The 18,084-nt window shown below is 33.5% G+C and overlaps 1 protein-coding gene across 1 annotated transcript in view; it reads right to left on the bottom strand.

Annotated features, from left to right (window-relative positions):
• The window catches only part of MARK1 (microtubule affinity regulating kinase 1), a 194,095-nt gene that overhangs the window by 94,265 nt on the left and 81,746 nt on the right, over positions 1–18,084 (bottom strand). Inside the window, exons 2-3 of the mRNA XM_044674753.1 lie at positions 12,105–12,308; positions 9,851–9,904 (exon numbers count right to left, since the gene is read on the bottom strand). Coding sequence (XP_044530688.1) covers positions 9,851–9,904; positions 12,105–12,308 — 258 coding nt within the window. The remainder of the gene's footprint in view (positions 1–9,850; positions 9,905–12,104; positions 12,309–18,084) is intronic.

Here is an 18,084-nt window from a genome sequence, read left to right as displayed (position 1 = left end):
CATTGTCAATACTAAAACACATACATACCAAATTTGTTGTATACACATTTTTAAAGGAAAAGCTAAAGACAAAACTGTAATAGTAGTAGATTTAAATCTTCCTCTCTCAGAAGTGGATAATTTTAAACAAAGAAAAAATAAGAAAGAAGTTAAGGTAATAAATAAAATCTTAGATAAGGTAGATATGCTAGCTCTCTGGAGAGAACTGTAGGGAGATAGAAAGGAATATACTTTTTTCTCAGTAATACATGGTACTTTTACAAAAACTGGTCATATATTAAGACAGAAAAAATTTATAACTAATTGCAGAAAAGCAGAAATATTAAATGCATCCTTTTCCAACATAATGCAATACAATTATATTTTAAAATAGGCCAGAAAATCATTGGAGACTAAATAACTTAATCTTAAAGAATAAGTAGATTAAAGAACAAATCACAGAAACAATAAATATTTTTTTAATTTTTATTTTTATTAAAGAAAATGATAATAACAAGACAACATATCAGAACTGATGGGATAGAGCCAAAGTAGTAATTAAAGAAAAATTTTTATTTCTAAAAGCTTAAATTAAAAAAAGAACAAATTAATGAAAATGTATTTTTAAATAGAATTTAAAAAATTAAAAGAAAATATTAAAAATCATCAATTAGAGCAACATTGTAGTTCAGTAGAGTCAAAAAGATCCTGGGTTAAATCTTGCCTCAGACCTTTTCTAACTCTGTGACCCAGGGAAAATCACTTAATCCCAACTGCCTTTAAACCTTACTGCTCTTCTGTCTTGGAACTAATCTAAGACAGAAGACCAGGACTTTAAGAAATTCTCAAATATTAAATTGGAAATCCAAAAAAGTAAAAATGGGATTAACAAAACTGAATGTAAGAAAACCATGAAGATTGGTTTTATGAAAAAAAATCAACAAAATATATATGACTTTAAAAAAGAAAGGGTCAGGACTAGATGGATTTGCAAGATAATTTTACAAAACATCTAAAGGTCTTCTAATTCCAATATTAAACAAATTATTTAGAATAATTATTAAGGAAGGAATTCTACCAAATTCCTTTTATGAAACAAATATGGTGCTGATACTTAAACCAGGAAAAGCAAAAAAAGAGAAAATTACAGACCAATTTTATTAACATAAAGATGCAGAAATTCAAAACAAAATATTAGCCAGGAGACTACAACAATATATCGCAAAGATTATACATTATGACCAAACAGGATTTATACCAGATATAATGAGAACTTTAAAATAATTGATTATATCAACAAAAAACACATTATTCTATCAATAGATACAGAAAAGGCTTTTGACAAAATAAAACATTCATTCCTATTAAAAACACTAGAAAGTGCTTGAACACATGGGTTGAGGCAGACATGATTGGGGATGTAGACTAGAAACTACCACAACAATGCAACTATCAACAATTTGGAAATACATTTTGATCAATGACACATGTTAAAACCAGTGGAAATATGCATCAGCCATGGGGGGTGGAGGGGAAAGTAAGAGCATGAATTATGTAACTACGTTAACTTTTCTAAAAAATAAATATTAATAAATGTTTAAATGAGATAAAATAAATCACCCTTAAAAAACACTAGAAAGCATAAATATAAATGGGTTTTCCCTTAGATTTATAAGAAGTTTTTATTTAAAACTATCAGCAAATATTATCTGTAATGGGAATAAATTAGAAGCCTTCCCTTTAAGATCATAAGCAAAATAAAGATGCCAATGATCATCAATATTATTTAATATTGTACTAGAAATGCTAGGAATAGCAATAAGAGTAGAAATTGAAGCTATCAGAAATGGATAGAAATAAAAAACTATCTATTTTCAAAGATGATATATATAGAAAATCCTAGATCCAAATAAAAAATTAATTGAAACAATTTAACTAAAGCAGCAAGATATAAAATAAGCTCACATAAATCATCAGCATTTCTCTATATCACTAACAATGTCCTGCAAGAAGAGATAGCAAGAGATGACCCATTTAAATTAGTCATAGATAGAATAAAATACCTAGGAGTATATCTTCAAAAACAAATCTAAAAATTATATGAACATAATTTAAAACTCTTTTTATATGAACAAAAAACAAATTTAAATAATCAGAAAAATAGTCATTGTTTTTGGGTGGGGAGAGCCAACACAATTGAAATGACAATCCCACCCAAACTAATCTACTTATTCAATACCATTACAATTAAATTATTTAAAAAATTACTTTATTGAACTAAAAGAAAACAACAAAATTCATTCAGAAAAAAAGGTCAAGAATATCAAAGGAAATAATGAAACAAATGTTAAGGAAGAAGGTCTAACAATACCATATTTCAAACTATATTATGAAGAAGTAATTATCAAAACTATCTGGTACTGGCTAAGAAATAAAAAATTAGATCAATGGAACAGAATAAATATAAAACAAACAGTTGTAAAAGATTACAGTAACCTTGTGTTTGACAAAGGTAAAGTTCCAAGTTTTTGAATAATAATTCTCTACTTCATAAAAATTGTTGGGAAAACTTGAAAGTAGTTGGTGGAAATGAAATATATATCAATCTTATACCACTTACCAAAATAGGATCAAAATGGACAAAATATCTAGTTTTAAAAGGAGATATTATAAACAAATTAAAAGCACAGGGAACATGTTACCTATCAGATATACAGATAGGAGAAGAATCTATGAATAAAAAAGAGAAAGAATGCACTGTGAAATGTAAAATGGATAATTTCCACTATATTAAACTGAAAAGGTTATGTACAAATAAAATTAATGTCGCCATGATTAGAAGGAAAGCAATAAGTTAGGGAAATTTCTATGGACAGTTCTTCAGATACAGGTCTGATATGTAAACTATATAGCAAACTTTGTCAAGTATAGGAGTGTGAGCCATTCCCCAATTGATAAAACAATTAAAAGTTATTAAAAGACAGTTTTTGGATGAAGAAACCAAAGATATATAACACTACATCAAAAATTGCTCTAAACATTTACTGACTAGAGAAATGCAAATCAAAACAAATCTGAGATATCATCTCACACTTATTATGTTGACTAAAATGATAAAACAGCAAAATGGCAAATGTGTGATGGAATGTGGTAAAACAGAAACACTAATATATTGTTAGTGAGTCATAAAAGTATATGTTTTTTGACACAGTAATACCACTATCAGGTATCAGTAATACCAATATCAGTAATATCACTATGGTGATCAAGACAAAAAGGAAAAGAAACTATATGTTCTAAAATATTTATAGCAGTCCTTTTTGTGGTGGCAAAGACCAGGAAGCTGAAGGGTCCATCAATTAGGGAATGACTGAACAATTGTGGTTTATGATTGTAATAGAATACAATTTGTGCTATAAGAAATGACAAACAAAATGGTCACAAAAAAAGCCCAGAAAGACCTTAATGAAGTGATTCAAAGTGAAGTGAGAACCAAAAGGATGGTATACATGGTAACAACAATAATTAATGACGATACAAAGTAACTGACACTATTATCACTTTTAGGCAAAGGATTCAGGAAAACTCCAAGTAAGTCAAGACAAAAAAAGCTATCCACTACCATATAAGAAACACAAAGTCTAAATGCAGATTTAAACAGCACACTCTATATTTTATTTCCTCTATGAATTTTTTTCTAGTGAAATCAATATGTCTTGCTTCACAATATGATGAACAGAGAAATATGTATTACAAGATAATATATATACAACCTATATCCTATTAACTGCCTTCTTCAGGAGAGAGATTGGAGGGGGGATTGTGTGAAACAGATTTTTTAATATGAGAACTTTTTCTCTTGAATAAGCACATTTATCATAACTGATTACGTATTTATAACAAATCATATGTAATATGTTACAATTTATATTATTTTATATATGTATTATATGTAAAATAAAAATGGTAAATAAAAACTTTTTTTCATAAATCTGATTTTTGTCAGTATGGGTAATTCCTTCATTGACAAAGTTTAGCCTTTTCTATGAGAAAGCAGATAGTTTTGAAGAATAATAATAGCTAAACAAATCTAATTATTCTGTAGCTGGAGTGACATTGCTCCTCCTACATATCTGCTTTTTCTCTGTCTCCTTTGCTTGATTTTAATCCAGATCACATCCATTAACTGTAGAAGTCCTCAAGGATCTATCTTAGATCCCCTTTTCTTGTTACTATATGCTATTTCACTTAGTGATCTCATCAACAACCATGTAACCAATTTTCATGTTTATGTAGATGACTCTTAGACCTACTTGTCTGGTCTGAGCTTTTCTTTCCCAACCTATACTCTCACATCGTCAAATGCATATTAGACATCTCAAACTATTATGTCCAGTATAAACTATTTTGAAACTGAATTTATCTGTCAAAACCTTCCCTTCTTCTTAACTTTTCCATTAGTATCAAAGGTACTATCATCCTTCTAGTCACCCAAGAAGCATGTAACTTAGGTTATCAACTTCAATTCCTCAATATATACAAATAATTATTGAATCTTATCATCTCTACTTTCATAAGATCTCTTATTTAACCCTTTCTCTCCTCTGAAATGCTACCATAATGCAGGCTCTTGTCTCCTCATGTCTACATTACAATATCCTTTTGGTCTCCCTACCTCTTCTCTCCCCACTTAGCCCACCCTCCACTGAGCTGTCACAAAATAATTACTCAAAGTACAGGTCTAATATTATATCCCTAGTCAAAAAGCTCCAATGTGTCCCTATTACCTAGAAGATCATATATAAAAATCCTGTGTTTGCTTTTTAACGCTCTTTGCAATCTGGTAATCTGGTCCCACTCTATCTTTCTAAGCTTCTTAGACTTAATTCTTCCATTATATATTGTATGAACTAGTAATGTTGATTTCTTGCTACTTCTACTTCTCAAATATGACACTGCATCTCCATATCCTAAGTGTTTTTGCTGGCTATCTTTCATGGTTGGAGTTCTTTCCCACCTGTTAAGTTTCTTTCAAGTCCCATCTTCTGCAAAAAGCCTTTTTCAGGACTCCTTAAGCTTTGTGCCTTCCCTCTGAGACTACCCTCAATTTTCCTTGTATATCTTGTTTGTACATAGTTATTTGAAGGCTGTCTTCCCCATTATACTATGAATTCCTTGAGAGCAGGAACTCTTTTTCTACTTTCTTTAAACTAAGTGTCAGGAAGGTAGTAGGTACTTAAATATTTGTTAAATGACTGATGATGATTCTCACTCTAGTTTACTCTAACTGATTTTTACTACAAAATCAAGTGGACTCACTATTTAATAAAAATGAAAGGCATTAATAGTAAGGAAAAATAAGGTATCATTGAATGAGTTTTCCTCAGAAAATTGAAGAACAATTTGCTGTCAACAAGCTGAAGATTAATGGAGTAAATTATTCTTTCTTCATTCCTAAAGAGATAAAGCTGGCACGGATTGAGTTTTGGAAAAAGTATTACAGGTTTATTACGCCCCAATGTAAAATTAAGTTGTTTCTGACCATATCTATGCCTACTGAAACTGCTGTAACTTATAACTAGAATATTTTTTCCTTTAGTTCAAGAACTGTATACCTTTTGACCTAGCAATATCACAATTAGTTTTATTTCCGAAGGTCATCAGGGAAAAAGGAAAAGAACCTACATGTTCTAAAATATTTATAGTTGTTCTCTTTGTGGTGGCAAAGAACTGGAAATTAAGGGGATGCCCATCAATGTGGGAACAGCTAAACAAAGTGTGGTATGATTGTGATGGAACATTACTATGCTATTAAAAAATATTGAGGTTATTTTTTAAACATGGAAAGACATACATGAAGTTATGAAGACTGTGGAACACTTGAGCAGAATCAAGAGAACATTATAAGCAACAAAAGAAATATTGTTTGAAGAATGTATTTCTACCTTCGAAGAAAGAAGAGATAAATAGAAATAAGCACAAGTGTTATTTATATATATATATGTATATATATATGTGCATATATATATATATATCCTATCAAATAATGCCTTCTCTAATGGGGGCAGGGGAGGGAAGGAGAGTGTCACCTGGAAATTTTAATGTAACAAATACATTTTTAAATAGTGACAGGTCTAAGACAGGTATCAGCCAAACTACATCACTTAGGCTTCTTTTGTCTCTCTATACAATCATAAATAGCCACAAAATTAATGGCCACAGAGTCCAACTATAGTGGTAGCAGCAGGTACAGCTAGTAAGAGATTGAGCTGTTGTTATGGGACATATGATTGGAAAGAATCTCAAGTTGAAAATCAGTTCCCTTGGTCTGAAAACTAGAGCTCAGACCATGAAATGGTACTATATCAGCAATAAACTTAGACCAGGACCAAGATAGTAGAAGCTACTTCTAAACCCTAACAATGCCCTAACCAAGACACTTGATGGAAAACTCAACAACAACTGCATATCTACAGCCCGTGGAAATAAATGGACCCTAGTTTCCACCATCCTTAACATCATTGCTAACATGTCAGCAGTACAGTCTCAGGAAATGGAATAGCATCATATATGAACCAAATAAAACAACATATAGGCAATCCTGAACAGTAGTTTGAAGAAGCTGTTGCCATTGCTATCCCATGTTAGTTATACTTGCTGATAGCACCATTCCCTTTTCAGACTTCCAGGTTTCCAGAATAGCTGCTTATGACTATAGTGGGCTTTCTAAGATCTACATAAACTCAAAAGAGTAAGTTGTGGTACAATTTTGGGTTCCTAAGAGGAAAATTTCTGGAGATCTCTCCCTTGTTCCTGCCTCCTCCTTCCTTTCTTTCTTCATGTATAGAAACTTGCCTTACTAATAATCACATAGGAAGAAGACCTACTGAAGGCCCTAAAGTGGAGTTTCCAGGAAGCCTAGGTACCATGTGGGATATGACTAAATACATGGAGAAGGAGAGATTCTATGAGGGAATGACACTGAAGGGGGAAGGGTCGAAGGAGAGAGATAGAAACAATGATATGAATATTACTTAGCAGTTAATAGGTGGGGAAGATATTTGACCTTCACCTCATTAACATCACTGTTTTGTATAGGAGCATGAACTGATAATGATGATGATTTGGTTATCTTATTTCTCTCATCCAGTTTTTACATGTTTGTAAAATAAGTGAATACAAATAATTTAAAAAGTAAAATAAAATTTACAAATTTTATTTGTTTTAGCCTATCACCCTCCACAAAGGACATCTATCAAAAAAATAAGATTTTTCACTTACAAAAATGAGCAATATGGAAACACGTTTTGTGTGATAATACATAAATAACTCAGATTGAATTGCTTGCCAGCTCTGGGAGGGGGAGGGAAGAAAGAAGGGAGGCAATATGGATTATATAATTTTAGAAAATTCATGCAGAAATTTCTTATTAAAATAAAAATAAAGATTTTAATTTTTTAAAAAACATTAGATACTTAAAAAAAGACCAAAGTCCACCAAATAAAAGTAGACTTTCCTTTTTACCATGCCTTTATTATATGAAATTTAAAGAGAAAACACCAAAGCACATCTTTATTTAGAGTAGAAACATTTTATGATGTTTATCACAAATTATATTTCAAAACAGAAATAATTTATAAAAACAATTTCTCAGCTTTTAGTCACTCAAGACATACAGATGGCACTATAGTTGAAAAACCATCTTTCTTTGTGTTCACATATTTCAGCAGTGCACACAAATATAACTGTGATATATAGTCTCAGGAACATGGTGGATAAGAATAGGCTAATGGGTAACAAACACATATACTCAGATGTTTTCAACAATAAGAATCTTCTACTACAACAGATCTGAGCTGCTTTTAAAACTTTATATTAACTGACAGCCACAGTCTACTTCAACTAAGTAATCTACAATTCCAATCAACAAAAAGAGGGTAGCTAGGTGGCTTGGTGGATGCAGAGCTAGGCCCAGAGATGGGAGGTCCTGGCTTCAAATCTGGTTTCATTTACTTTCTAGCTGTGTGACCCTGGGCAAGTCACTTAGCCTCCACTGCCTAGCCCTTGCCACTCTTCTGCCTTGGAACCAATATACAATATTGATTCTAAGATGGAAGGTAAGGGTTTAAAAAAAAAGGGGGGGGAGGGAGGTTTGCATTGACCTCCTTGCAGAACAAGTATATATTATCAAACACTTTCATAGAAGGAAGATTAAATTAAAATACTATATTTTATAAAATAATATATTTATAATCTATTTTATTGATCCAAAGTCTTATATTTGGCATATTAGATGTATTAATTTCCAATTTAAAAGTAATGTGAGTTAAAACTGACTGCATTCTAAAGAATACATAGAATAGAGACTATGCAGCATTTTAGAGAACTGGAAAGCTCTAAAAATTGGTAAATCTGACAAGTCCCCAAACAAATCTTCAGTCTAATAATCATAATAAAGAAGGAAGAAACTAAACACATCTTCCCAACAAAATGTAAACTTCCTGAAGGCAAATATAGCTGTGGTTTTGTCTTTGCAACCCCAGTTCCTAGAACTTGGCCTGGCACATAATTGAAACTTGATAAATGCTTGCTGATTTATATAATTTCCAAAGACAAAATTCTACCTGTTTTAGCCCAAAATCTATTCTTATCACATTTACTTATGTGGTGAACTCCTGTCCTATTATTTTCTGACAAGCGCTGCTAAGAGTCAAAGAATATTGCTTTTATCTATAAAACTTTGCCATAATTATCAAGTACTTTACTTTCAAAATTTTGTGTTTATTTTTAAGTAATGCAGCCTTTGTGTTTGAGAATGTTTTCAGACTTTGAAAACTCAGAAATAAATGTCAAATGGCATTTGTTCTCTCTGATTGTCTTTCTTGCTTTCTCTCCCACTATGCCTTACCTACTTTTAATTATAGTACTTCAAAGGAATTTATTAAGTTCTTGGCTTCAGTTTATAGACTATTAGCTGGCCATATAAACATCACAATGACTATCTCTAGAATTACCTCTCAACTATATATTTGACTATCAAGTATTTCTGATGTCCAAATATGGCAGTTGACAAAAACTTTTATATCATTCAGGTATTTGAACAATAGAATACTGAATTTGGTTACTGACCACTTGCTTTTAAATTACAACAATGTCACTTATTATCTGTATGACTTTAACCAAATTATCCTCTCTAGGTCTCAATTTTCTCATCTATAAAATAAAGAGGTTGTACTGGATGATCTCTTAAGATTCCATTCAGATCTAAATGTTTTATCCTGTGTTCCTTCATTTCAAATAATTATTTGATTAGCAGTTCATTAGTAAGAACAGAAAACTCCATCTCCATTTCTATTTGACTTTTTAAAAATTGAGTGTGACATAAACTTGTGCTTTTATCTTTACTTTCTCTATGTCTTCTGTATTCTTTCACCCATATATATTTTTGTGTATTTGCTAATGGCACCTACCTTTCAATAGGTAGATTTCCAGGGGCCTGCCCCTTGGGCTAGTGATTTGAATATATTTACCCCTCCCTAATTATCTAATTTATGTTTTCACAGTGTTTTTAATATTGTAATTTTGGATAATCATTTATTAGTGCAAATACTATGTTTTCCTCCTTTCAAAAACATATTTTTAGGACTGCAGTTCACTTTTAGAGTTAGCCTATATCAGACCAACACACTATATTTTAAAGAAATTATAGTTATACAATAGGGTTTTTTTTAATGTAAATCATGTGTTTCAGTATCATCTCCAATCAGAAATAGAGCCTAAGGAGTTATAGTAGTATACTACATTTAAACAATATCTTAAAACTACCTCCCATATTCTAATTATTTACATTTTGAAGGAAATAAACATTTACCTTTTGTAGACTGGTGGGATTCAGCTGTGTTTTATCTATTATTTTCACTGCAACCTGAAAAACGAAATGATATAATTCTTCAGGAGAATCCTAACTTTTTCATTTTTCCCCAATGACGCAAATATTTATTTATTAAGTATCTAATTACATAGAAGTTTTCAAGAATAAAACTGAACCTGTGGCTTCTATCTTAATCTAGGTTTGTTCTCATACTACAGACTCATGGATATCTTTATAATTCCTACATATATCATATGTAGAGGAAACATTATTTTCATCTTCTTCAATAAAAAAAATCATGCAAAATTAAAATATTTATTAAGTACATACTATGTGCAAAGCACTATGCCCTTGAGTTCAATAACCTTGTGAAATTCCATCCTCTCCCCAACGCTACACTCCAGAAGACTAACTAGCTCTTTATATTGCTTATAACACTCATTTAGCATTAGTATCAGATAAGACATATGCTGGAGGTCAAATGAACTCCTGATCTGGGCATTAGCTATACCAATTGTATTAGGATCCTGCTCTTGTATCTTGTGACAATTACCTCATAATGTTAATATGTCTATCAGACTACCAGTTTAATTATCAATCTCCCTTCCCCCTCTTTTTTGTAAAATAAAAATAAAAATAAAAATAAAAATAAAAATCAGTATGTATGGCTAAGAGTTAAGCTCTTTACCACCAGAGCTAACTCCCTGTCAGGCTTACACTATGCTGATATACTCTGTGTCTCTGTGTCTATAGTCTAGTCTAATGCTCTCCCTTCCTTAAACTTTAACCCTTCAATGCATATTCACTCAGTCCCCGGTTCCCCTTTTCAAGTGTTCTACCCACAAGGAACTTTAGTGAAGTTGGTGGATGGATTCTGTTATGTGAAGAGTGCATGAAGACAAAAATGAAACAGTTCCTATTTTCAAGGAGCTGACACACTGGCTAAATACACTGAGCAACATGCTTTCCACAGTCTAAACAAACAGTGCCACACATATTTACTAACATTTTAAAATGTATATATAGTTGCTTTATGATTTATAAAATATTAATTCATTTAAAGAAATTGCTAATTAATGTTTATCTCCATATTATTTTTAATTAATTAAATTTATCTCCATATTTAATTAATTAAATTTATCTCCATATTATTTTAAATTAATCAATAATACTAACAATACAACAATTATCATGGGGAGGAATACCAAATATTTTACTTTACAAAAGGATTCTCATACATGAAAAAGTTGGGAACCATTAAACTAGGTACAAAATTGCTTTTGTTCATCATAAGTTCTAACAACTTAGTTTCAAAATGTATACAAATAACATTTGTTTATTCCTCACCCATATGTAATTTGGCATCAAAGAAATTTGGCACTTAGTTTTTAATTTCTGTCTTCAAACTATCCTAAATCTTAATGCTTAAGTCATGTTCCTGGTACCTAACATTTATTTATGATTACACATTTTCAACAGAATCTTGAATAGTAATCTAATAAGGTTATTATCTGAGACCTCAAGCTTATTATACATAGCATAACATAATAGTATTGATAAAAACTATTAAGATGGAAAACATGACAATACAGGCAAAGAAATAAAAATAACTTAAACCTTTTTACAATGTTCTAGATAAATCTTCAAAATATTAGTATTACCATCTAGGATTTAAATTGTATATATACAGAGCAAAGGTTATTTTCATAATTTGAAAAGAAATTGGATTTAATTATAAAAATAAGAAAAATATATCATTTTTACCAAAGACTGGTTAACAATTTCTAAACAAAGACTTTTAAAGAAGGTTTATCTTAGCACTTAAAACTTCAGTATGCTGGCTTATGCAATAGTTAATGGATGGAAATTACCCAGGGTAAACTCCTATCCAAAAAGGCAGAAGGAAGCACTGTTAACTGCAGTTTTAAGCAACAAGAATAGACAGGAGCTAGGGTCAAGTCTAACAACAATTTAAATAACAAGAGCAAGGGAGAACTTGGAAGACCCAAATGGCAGAATATCTATTATATAAAGTAGCTTTGAAATAAGAGTACTCCCCAGCCCCCTTCCCACTCCTACTCAAAAGGTCAATTTTTAAAGTCATGATATTCTTGGTAGATAATACATAAATGGCTCACATAAATAAAATTAGACTATCCTACAGTTTGTATACATACCTTTCCCAACAATAAGAAAGTTTTTAGAGATTTTTAAATGTATGGAAATACATTAAAGTCTTAAAATTGAAACTTACCTCTCTACCAGTAAGAACATGTCTTGCCAATTTCACTTTGGCAAAATTTCCCTTCCCTATTGTTTTTAGCAAACGATAATTTCCAATGTGAGGCTGTTCATCTGTAGCAGATGTAATGGAATTTCTACACCGTGGTATATTTTGTCGGCTACTTGATTTGGTAGGCTGGATGTGTGGTTCAGGGTATCCATCAACAGATGTATGCTATGAAAGAAAGTTATAAGATTTTATGTTAATCATTTAATGACATTTTATTTATTTGTTTGTTTATTTAAGCCCTTACCTTCGGTCTTGGAATCAACACTGTGTATTGGTTCCAAGGCAGAAGAGTGGTATAGGCTAGGCAATGGGGGTCAAGTGACTTGTCCAGGGTTACACAGCTAGGAAATGTCTGAGGCCACATTTGAACCCAGGACCTTCCATCTCTGTGCCTGGCTCTCAATCCACTAAGCCACCTAGCTACCCCTTAATGACATTTTTAAAAAGATATTACACTATTCCTATAAGTCCAGTTTTTCCCACACTTAGACTTTATTTCTTATCCTGAGAATACTACATTAAAATAATACCTATGTTTAAGGGGCCATAAATTAACTCAGAAGCCATCTTACCAAAGACTCTGATTTTATAAGTTAGGAAATTGAAGCCCAGGAAAATAAAATGATTTTTCTATGATTATATAGGTTGTAGGCATAGGAGTCAGAATTTAAACCCAGAGCCTCTGATTCCATATGCTGCTGTTCAGCCAGTGGTACTGCTGTTCTTATCCATATGCTAGCTGAGGGAGCCAAGAAGTAACTAGGGCAGCAGCGCTGTTTCACCATGAAAATCTTTTCCAACCAAGAGTAAAATGTTGCCACAAAACGAATACAGGAGTAAAAGAACCAACAGGGAGACTGAGTGAAACAATCTTCAAAAAAAGAAAAATCCAAAAAGTAGGCAGAGAACATTTGGGGAACTGAGTTGAAAGGGGAGCAGAGCTAGCAGAAGGCATAGCAACGAATGAAGAACAAGCCAAGACCAAACCACACTTACACATACCCCAACCCCAACATCTGCACTTACAGGTTCAGAACTTAAGCCCTACCAAACAGGCAGACCCTGAGATCCTGCCAGGGCAAATAGTGGTCCAAGTCAACTCATACCCCTTGAAATTTCAAACCTGTGGAGAAGTCTGGAGTCAGAGCCCAGAGCAATCAGAGCTGAAAGGGGCCAATCCACATTCACCCAGAGGGAAGCCAAGAATCCCAGTCCGGGATTGAGATGAGGACATAATCCACATATGGGATGAGAACACAGTTCTAAGGGGAAGCCTCCCAGGGATCTTTTTGTCCTAAACTAAAGGTGGAGCCCCAGGACAGGGCAATCAAAGTGTGCCTGATTGAACCAAGAACACCTTGAGCCTAAGCCTGGGGCTAGAATTTGATTATCCCCTGACCAGATCAAGTTCAGAAGGAGATCAAAAGCTTACACCAAGCCTGAGGAAAGTCTTTAAGCTAGAAACATCTCAAGGGTCAATTGAATCAGCAGCGGGAGGGAGCTCTCAGAGCTCAGACCATCTGGTAAACTAGTAACAACTCAGAAAATAAGCCAAAAATAGCATCAAGGAAGGATTGAAGTTTAAGAGGGTACCCCAACTTGCCAGAAAACAGAGTCTACCTATACTTAGATAGGGAAAATGATCAAACAACCAAAAAAGCACCTAACTGTAAAGAATTTTTATGGAGACAAAGAGAAAGGTGCAGACACAGAAGAGGACTGTGAAAGCAAAGAAAATTCACACATAATCCAAAAGAAAAATACAGATTGTACACAGAGTCTGAAAGAGCTCAAAAAAGACTTCCAAAACTAAGAGAGGTAAAGGAAAAGTGGGGAAGAGAAATGAAAGTGATGCAAGAAGAAAGGAAAATAATGCAAGAAAAAATGTGATACAAGAAGAAATGGGCCAATTGAAAAAAGGAGAACCAAAATCTGACAAGAGGAAAAGCAAACCTGAAAAACCATATGCTAAGCTGATCTCTTTTCTGGTCCACCATGGATATTTTGCAATAACCTAGTCTGGACCTTCCCCATTCTGTTGCCACTTAATTTCTGGGTCTGAGAGCCGACAACTTTTACTATATCACTAGTATATACAAGTGATATACCATACCTGTAATGGTGAACCTATAGCACACATAGACCTCTCTGTGGGCACATATGCCTAGGCCCTAGTGCCCCCATCCCTGCAGCAGAGTTTGCCAGAGTTCCTAACTAGAAAGCCCTAGGAAGGTGCAGCTGGGCTCTTCCCCTCCCCTTCTCCCCTGAAGTAGTAGTAAGCAGGTCTCTTCAAGACAGCATCCCTTGCAGGATCAGATTGCCCCACCCCATTCAGAATACAGTGGCCTATTACTTTTGGCCTGAGTGAGATACCAACAACTAATGTCTTTATCATCAGAAGCAACCAATGACTTTACTATACAAAGTATTTGGGGGTTTTAGGGATGTATCTTTTGAGTTTGTACTTTAAAAATGTTCAAAACTCTAGTCTAGTGATTTAAGAATAAGTTTTACGAACCCAAGGCTAGGCTAATAGCCTGTTCTAGAACTCCCTTCCCCAGATTCTTTCACAAGCAAACTTGGGCTTAATTTGTATGCTTCTTCCCCTTACCTCTTATTAGCCTGTTCAATTTGCATTCAAAGGGATGCCTGGCTGAGAGAGAACAGGTGGGCTACAAGTAAATGTCTAAGGATATCATTTAAAGTGAGGGTTATAATTTCCTATAAATAAGGAGTTTTCCTGTAAGCTGGAGCTTTTTTTTCTAGATTTGAGGGGATCATAGCTCACTTAACTAGTGGGAAGCAGCCACCTACCCCCTCCCGACCCACTCCTGTTCAACAGTCCAATGGAAGTGCTTCCTCCCTCTCCTGGGTGGAGTAAGGGGGGAAACAGGGCTTACCAAGCACTCAGTGGGGGTGGGGGGGAAGGCACAGAATGTGGTCTGGGGAGGGACATGGGCATGGCACTTGAGGGAGGGGGCCTGGCACTCCATCTCTTAAAGGTTATTATACTATATACATATATATACATATATATATATACATCATTATACTATACTATATAGGTACCACATATCTGAGCATTGATGGGAAAACTTGTAAAGTACATTATTTGCAAATTTTTAAATGAATGTCCTTAACCTGGGGTCCACAGAACCCCAAAGCATCTGTGGAGAGACTTATGAGGTCCATGAACTTAGAGAGGAAAAATACCATCTTAATTTTCACTCGCCTCTAATTAAAATGTATTCTGTCCTTTTCGCATTTAAAAATCTTATTCTGCAAAGGGCTTCCTACTCTTTACCAGAATATCACTAGCATGTATATCAAACACACACATACATACACACACACACACACACATTGAAATTCTTTTTTTTAAATATTAATATTTATTTTTTAGAAAAGTTAACATGGTTACATAATTCATACTCTTACTTTCCCCTTCAACCCCCAAGAGCCTTCCACCCCCCAAAGCTGATGCGTATTTCCACTGGTTTTAAAATGTGTCATTGATCAAGACCTATTTCCAAATTCTTGATAGTTGCATTGGTGTGGTAGTTTCAACTCTACATCCCCAATCATGTCCACCTCGACCCATGTGTTCAAGCAGTTGATTTTCTTCTGTTTTCACTCCTGTAGTTCTTCCTCTGAATGTGGGTAGTGTTCTTTTCCATAAGTACCTCAGAATTGTCCTGGGTCATTGCACTGCTGCTAGTACAGAAATCCATTACATTCTATTTTACCACAGTGTTTTGGTCTCTGTGTACAATGTTCTTCTGGCTCTGCTCTTTCGCTCTGCATCAATTCCTGGAGGTCTTTCCAGTTCACATGGAATTCCTCCAGTTTATTATTCCTTTGAGCACAATAGTATTCCATCACCAGCATATACCATTTGTTAAGCCACTCCCCAATTGAAGAACATACCCTCATTTTCCAGTTTTTTGCCACCACAAAAAGCGTGACTATAAATATTTTCGTACAAGTCTGTTTATCTATGATCTCTTTAGGGTACAGACCCAACAATGGTATGACTGGATCAAAGGGCAGGCATTCTTTTATAGCCCTTTGAGCATAGTTCCAAATTGCCAGCCAGAATGGTTGGATCAGTTCACAGCTCCACCAGCAATGCATTAATGTGCCAGTTTTGCCACATCCCCTCCAGCATTCATTACTCTCCCCTTCTTTCACTTAGCCAATCTGCTGGGTATGAGGTGATACCTCAGAGTGGTTTTGATTTGCATTTCTCTAATTATTAGAGATTTAGAACACTTTCTCATGTGCTTATTGATACTTTAGATTTCTTTATCTGAAAATTGCCTATTCATGTCTCTTGCCCATTTTTCAATTGGAGAATGACTTAATTTTTTATACAATTGGTTTAACTCCTTGTATATTTGAGTAATTAGACCCCGCAAGAATTTTTTGTTATAAAGATTTTTTCCCAATTTATTGTTTCCCTTCTGATTTTGGCTACATTGTTTTTATTTGTACAAAAGCTTTTTAGTTTGATATAATCAAAATCAATTTTCTCTAACTCTTCCTTGGTTTTAAAATCTTTCCTTTCTCAGAGATCTGACAAGTATACTATTCTGTTTTCACTTAATTTATTTATAGTTCCCCTCTTTATATTCAGGTCATTCACCCATTCTGAATTTATCTTGGTGTAGGGTGTGAGATGCTGATCTAAACCTAATCTCTCCCATATTGTTTTCCAAATTTGCCAGCAGTTTTTGTCAAAAGTGGATTTTATCCCAAAGTTGGGCTCTTTGGGTTTATCATACACTGTCTTGCTGACGTCACCTACCCCAAGTCTATTCCACTGATCCTCTCTTCTGTCTCTTAACCAGTACCATACCATTTTGATGACCGCTGCTTTATAGTACAGTTTAATATCTGGTACTGCTGGGCCCCCTTCCTTCACATTTTTTTCATTATTTCCCTTGATATTCATGATCTTTTGTTATTCCAGATGAACTTTGTTATAGTTTTTCCTAATTCAGTAAAAAAAAGTTTTTTGGTAGTTTGATAGGTATGGCGCTGATTAGATAAATTAATTTGGGTAGAATGTTCATTTTTATTATGTTACCTTGTCCTACCCATGAGCAATCAATGATTTTCCAATTGTTTAGATCTAGTTTTAATTGTTTGGAAAGTGTTTTGTAGTTGTTTTCATATAATTCCTGTGTTTGTTTTGGTAGATAGATTCCCAAGTATTTTATATTGTCTAGGGTGATTTTAAATGGTGTTTCTCTTTCTATCTCTTGCTGCTGTGATGTGTTGGAAATATATAGAAATGCTGATGATTTATGTGCATTTATTTTGTATCCTGCAACTCTGCTAAAGTTGATTATTTCTACAAGCTTCTTAGTTGATTCTCTAGGATTTTTTAAGTAGACCATCATATCATCTGCAAAAAGTGATAGCTTAGTTTCCTCATTGCCTATTTTGATACCTTCAATTTCTTTTTCTTCTCTAATTGCTACTGTTAGTGTTTCTAGTACAATGTTAAATAATAGAGGTGATAATTGGCATCCTTGTTTCACACCTGATCTTATTGGAAAGGCTTCTAATTTATCCCCATTGCATATGATGCTTGTTGATGGTTTAAGATATATATTGTTTATTATTTTTAGGAAAGGACCTTCTATTCCTATACTTTCTAGTGTTTTCAGTAGTAATGGGTGTTGTATTTTGTCAAAGGCTTTTTCAGCATCTATTGAAATAATCATGTGATTTTTGTTTGTTAGATTGTTGATATGGTCAATTATGTGGATGGTTTTCCTAATGTTGAACCATCCTTGCATTCCTGGTATAAATCCCAACTGATCATGGAGGATGATCCTCTTGATCACTTGCTGGAGTCTCTTTGCTAGTATTCTATTTAAGATTTTTGCATCTGTTCATTAGGGAGATTGGTCTGTAGTTTTCTTTCTCTGTT

Source organism: Gracilinanus agilis, chromosome 4, assembly GCF_016433145.1.
Source record: "Gracilinanus agilis isolate LMUSP501 chromosome 4, AgileGrace, whole genome shotgun sequence".
Lineage (NCBI taxonomy): Eukaryota > Metazoa > Chordata > Mammalia > Didelphimorphia > Didelphidae > Gracilinanus > Gracilinanus agilis.
The sequence above is the reverse complement of the archived record's forward strand: the minus strand, read 5'-3'. Positions and strand labels throughout refer to the sequence as shown.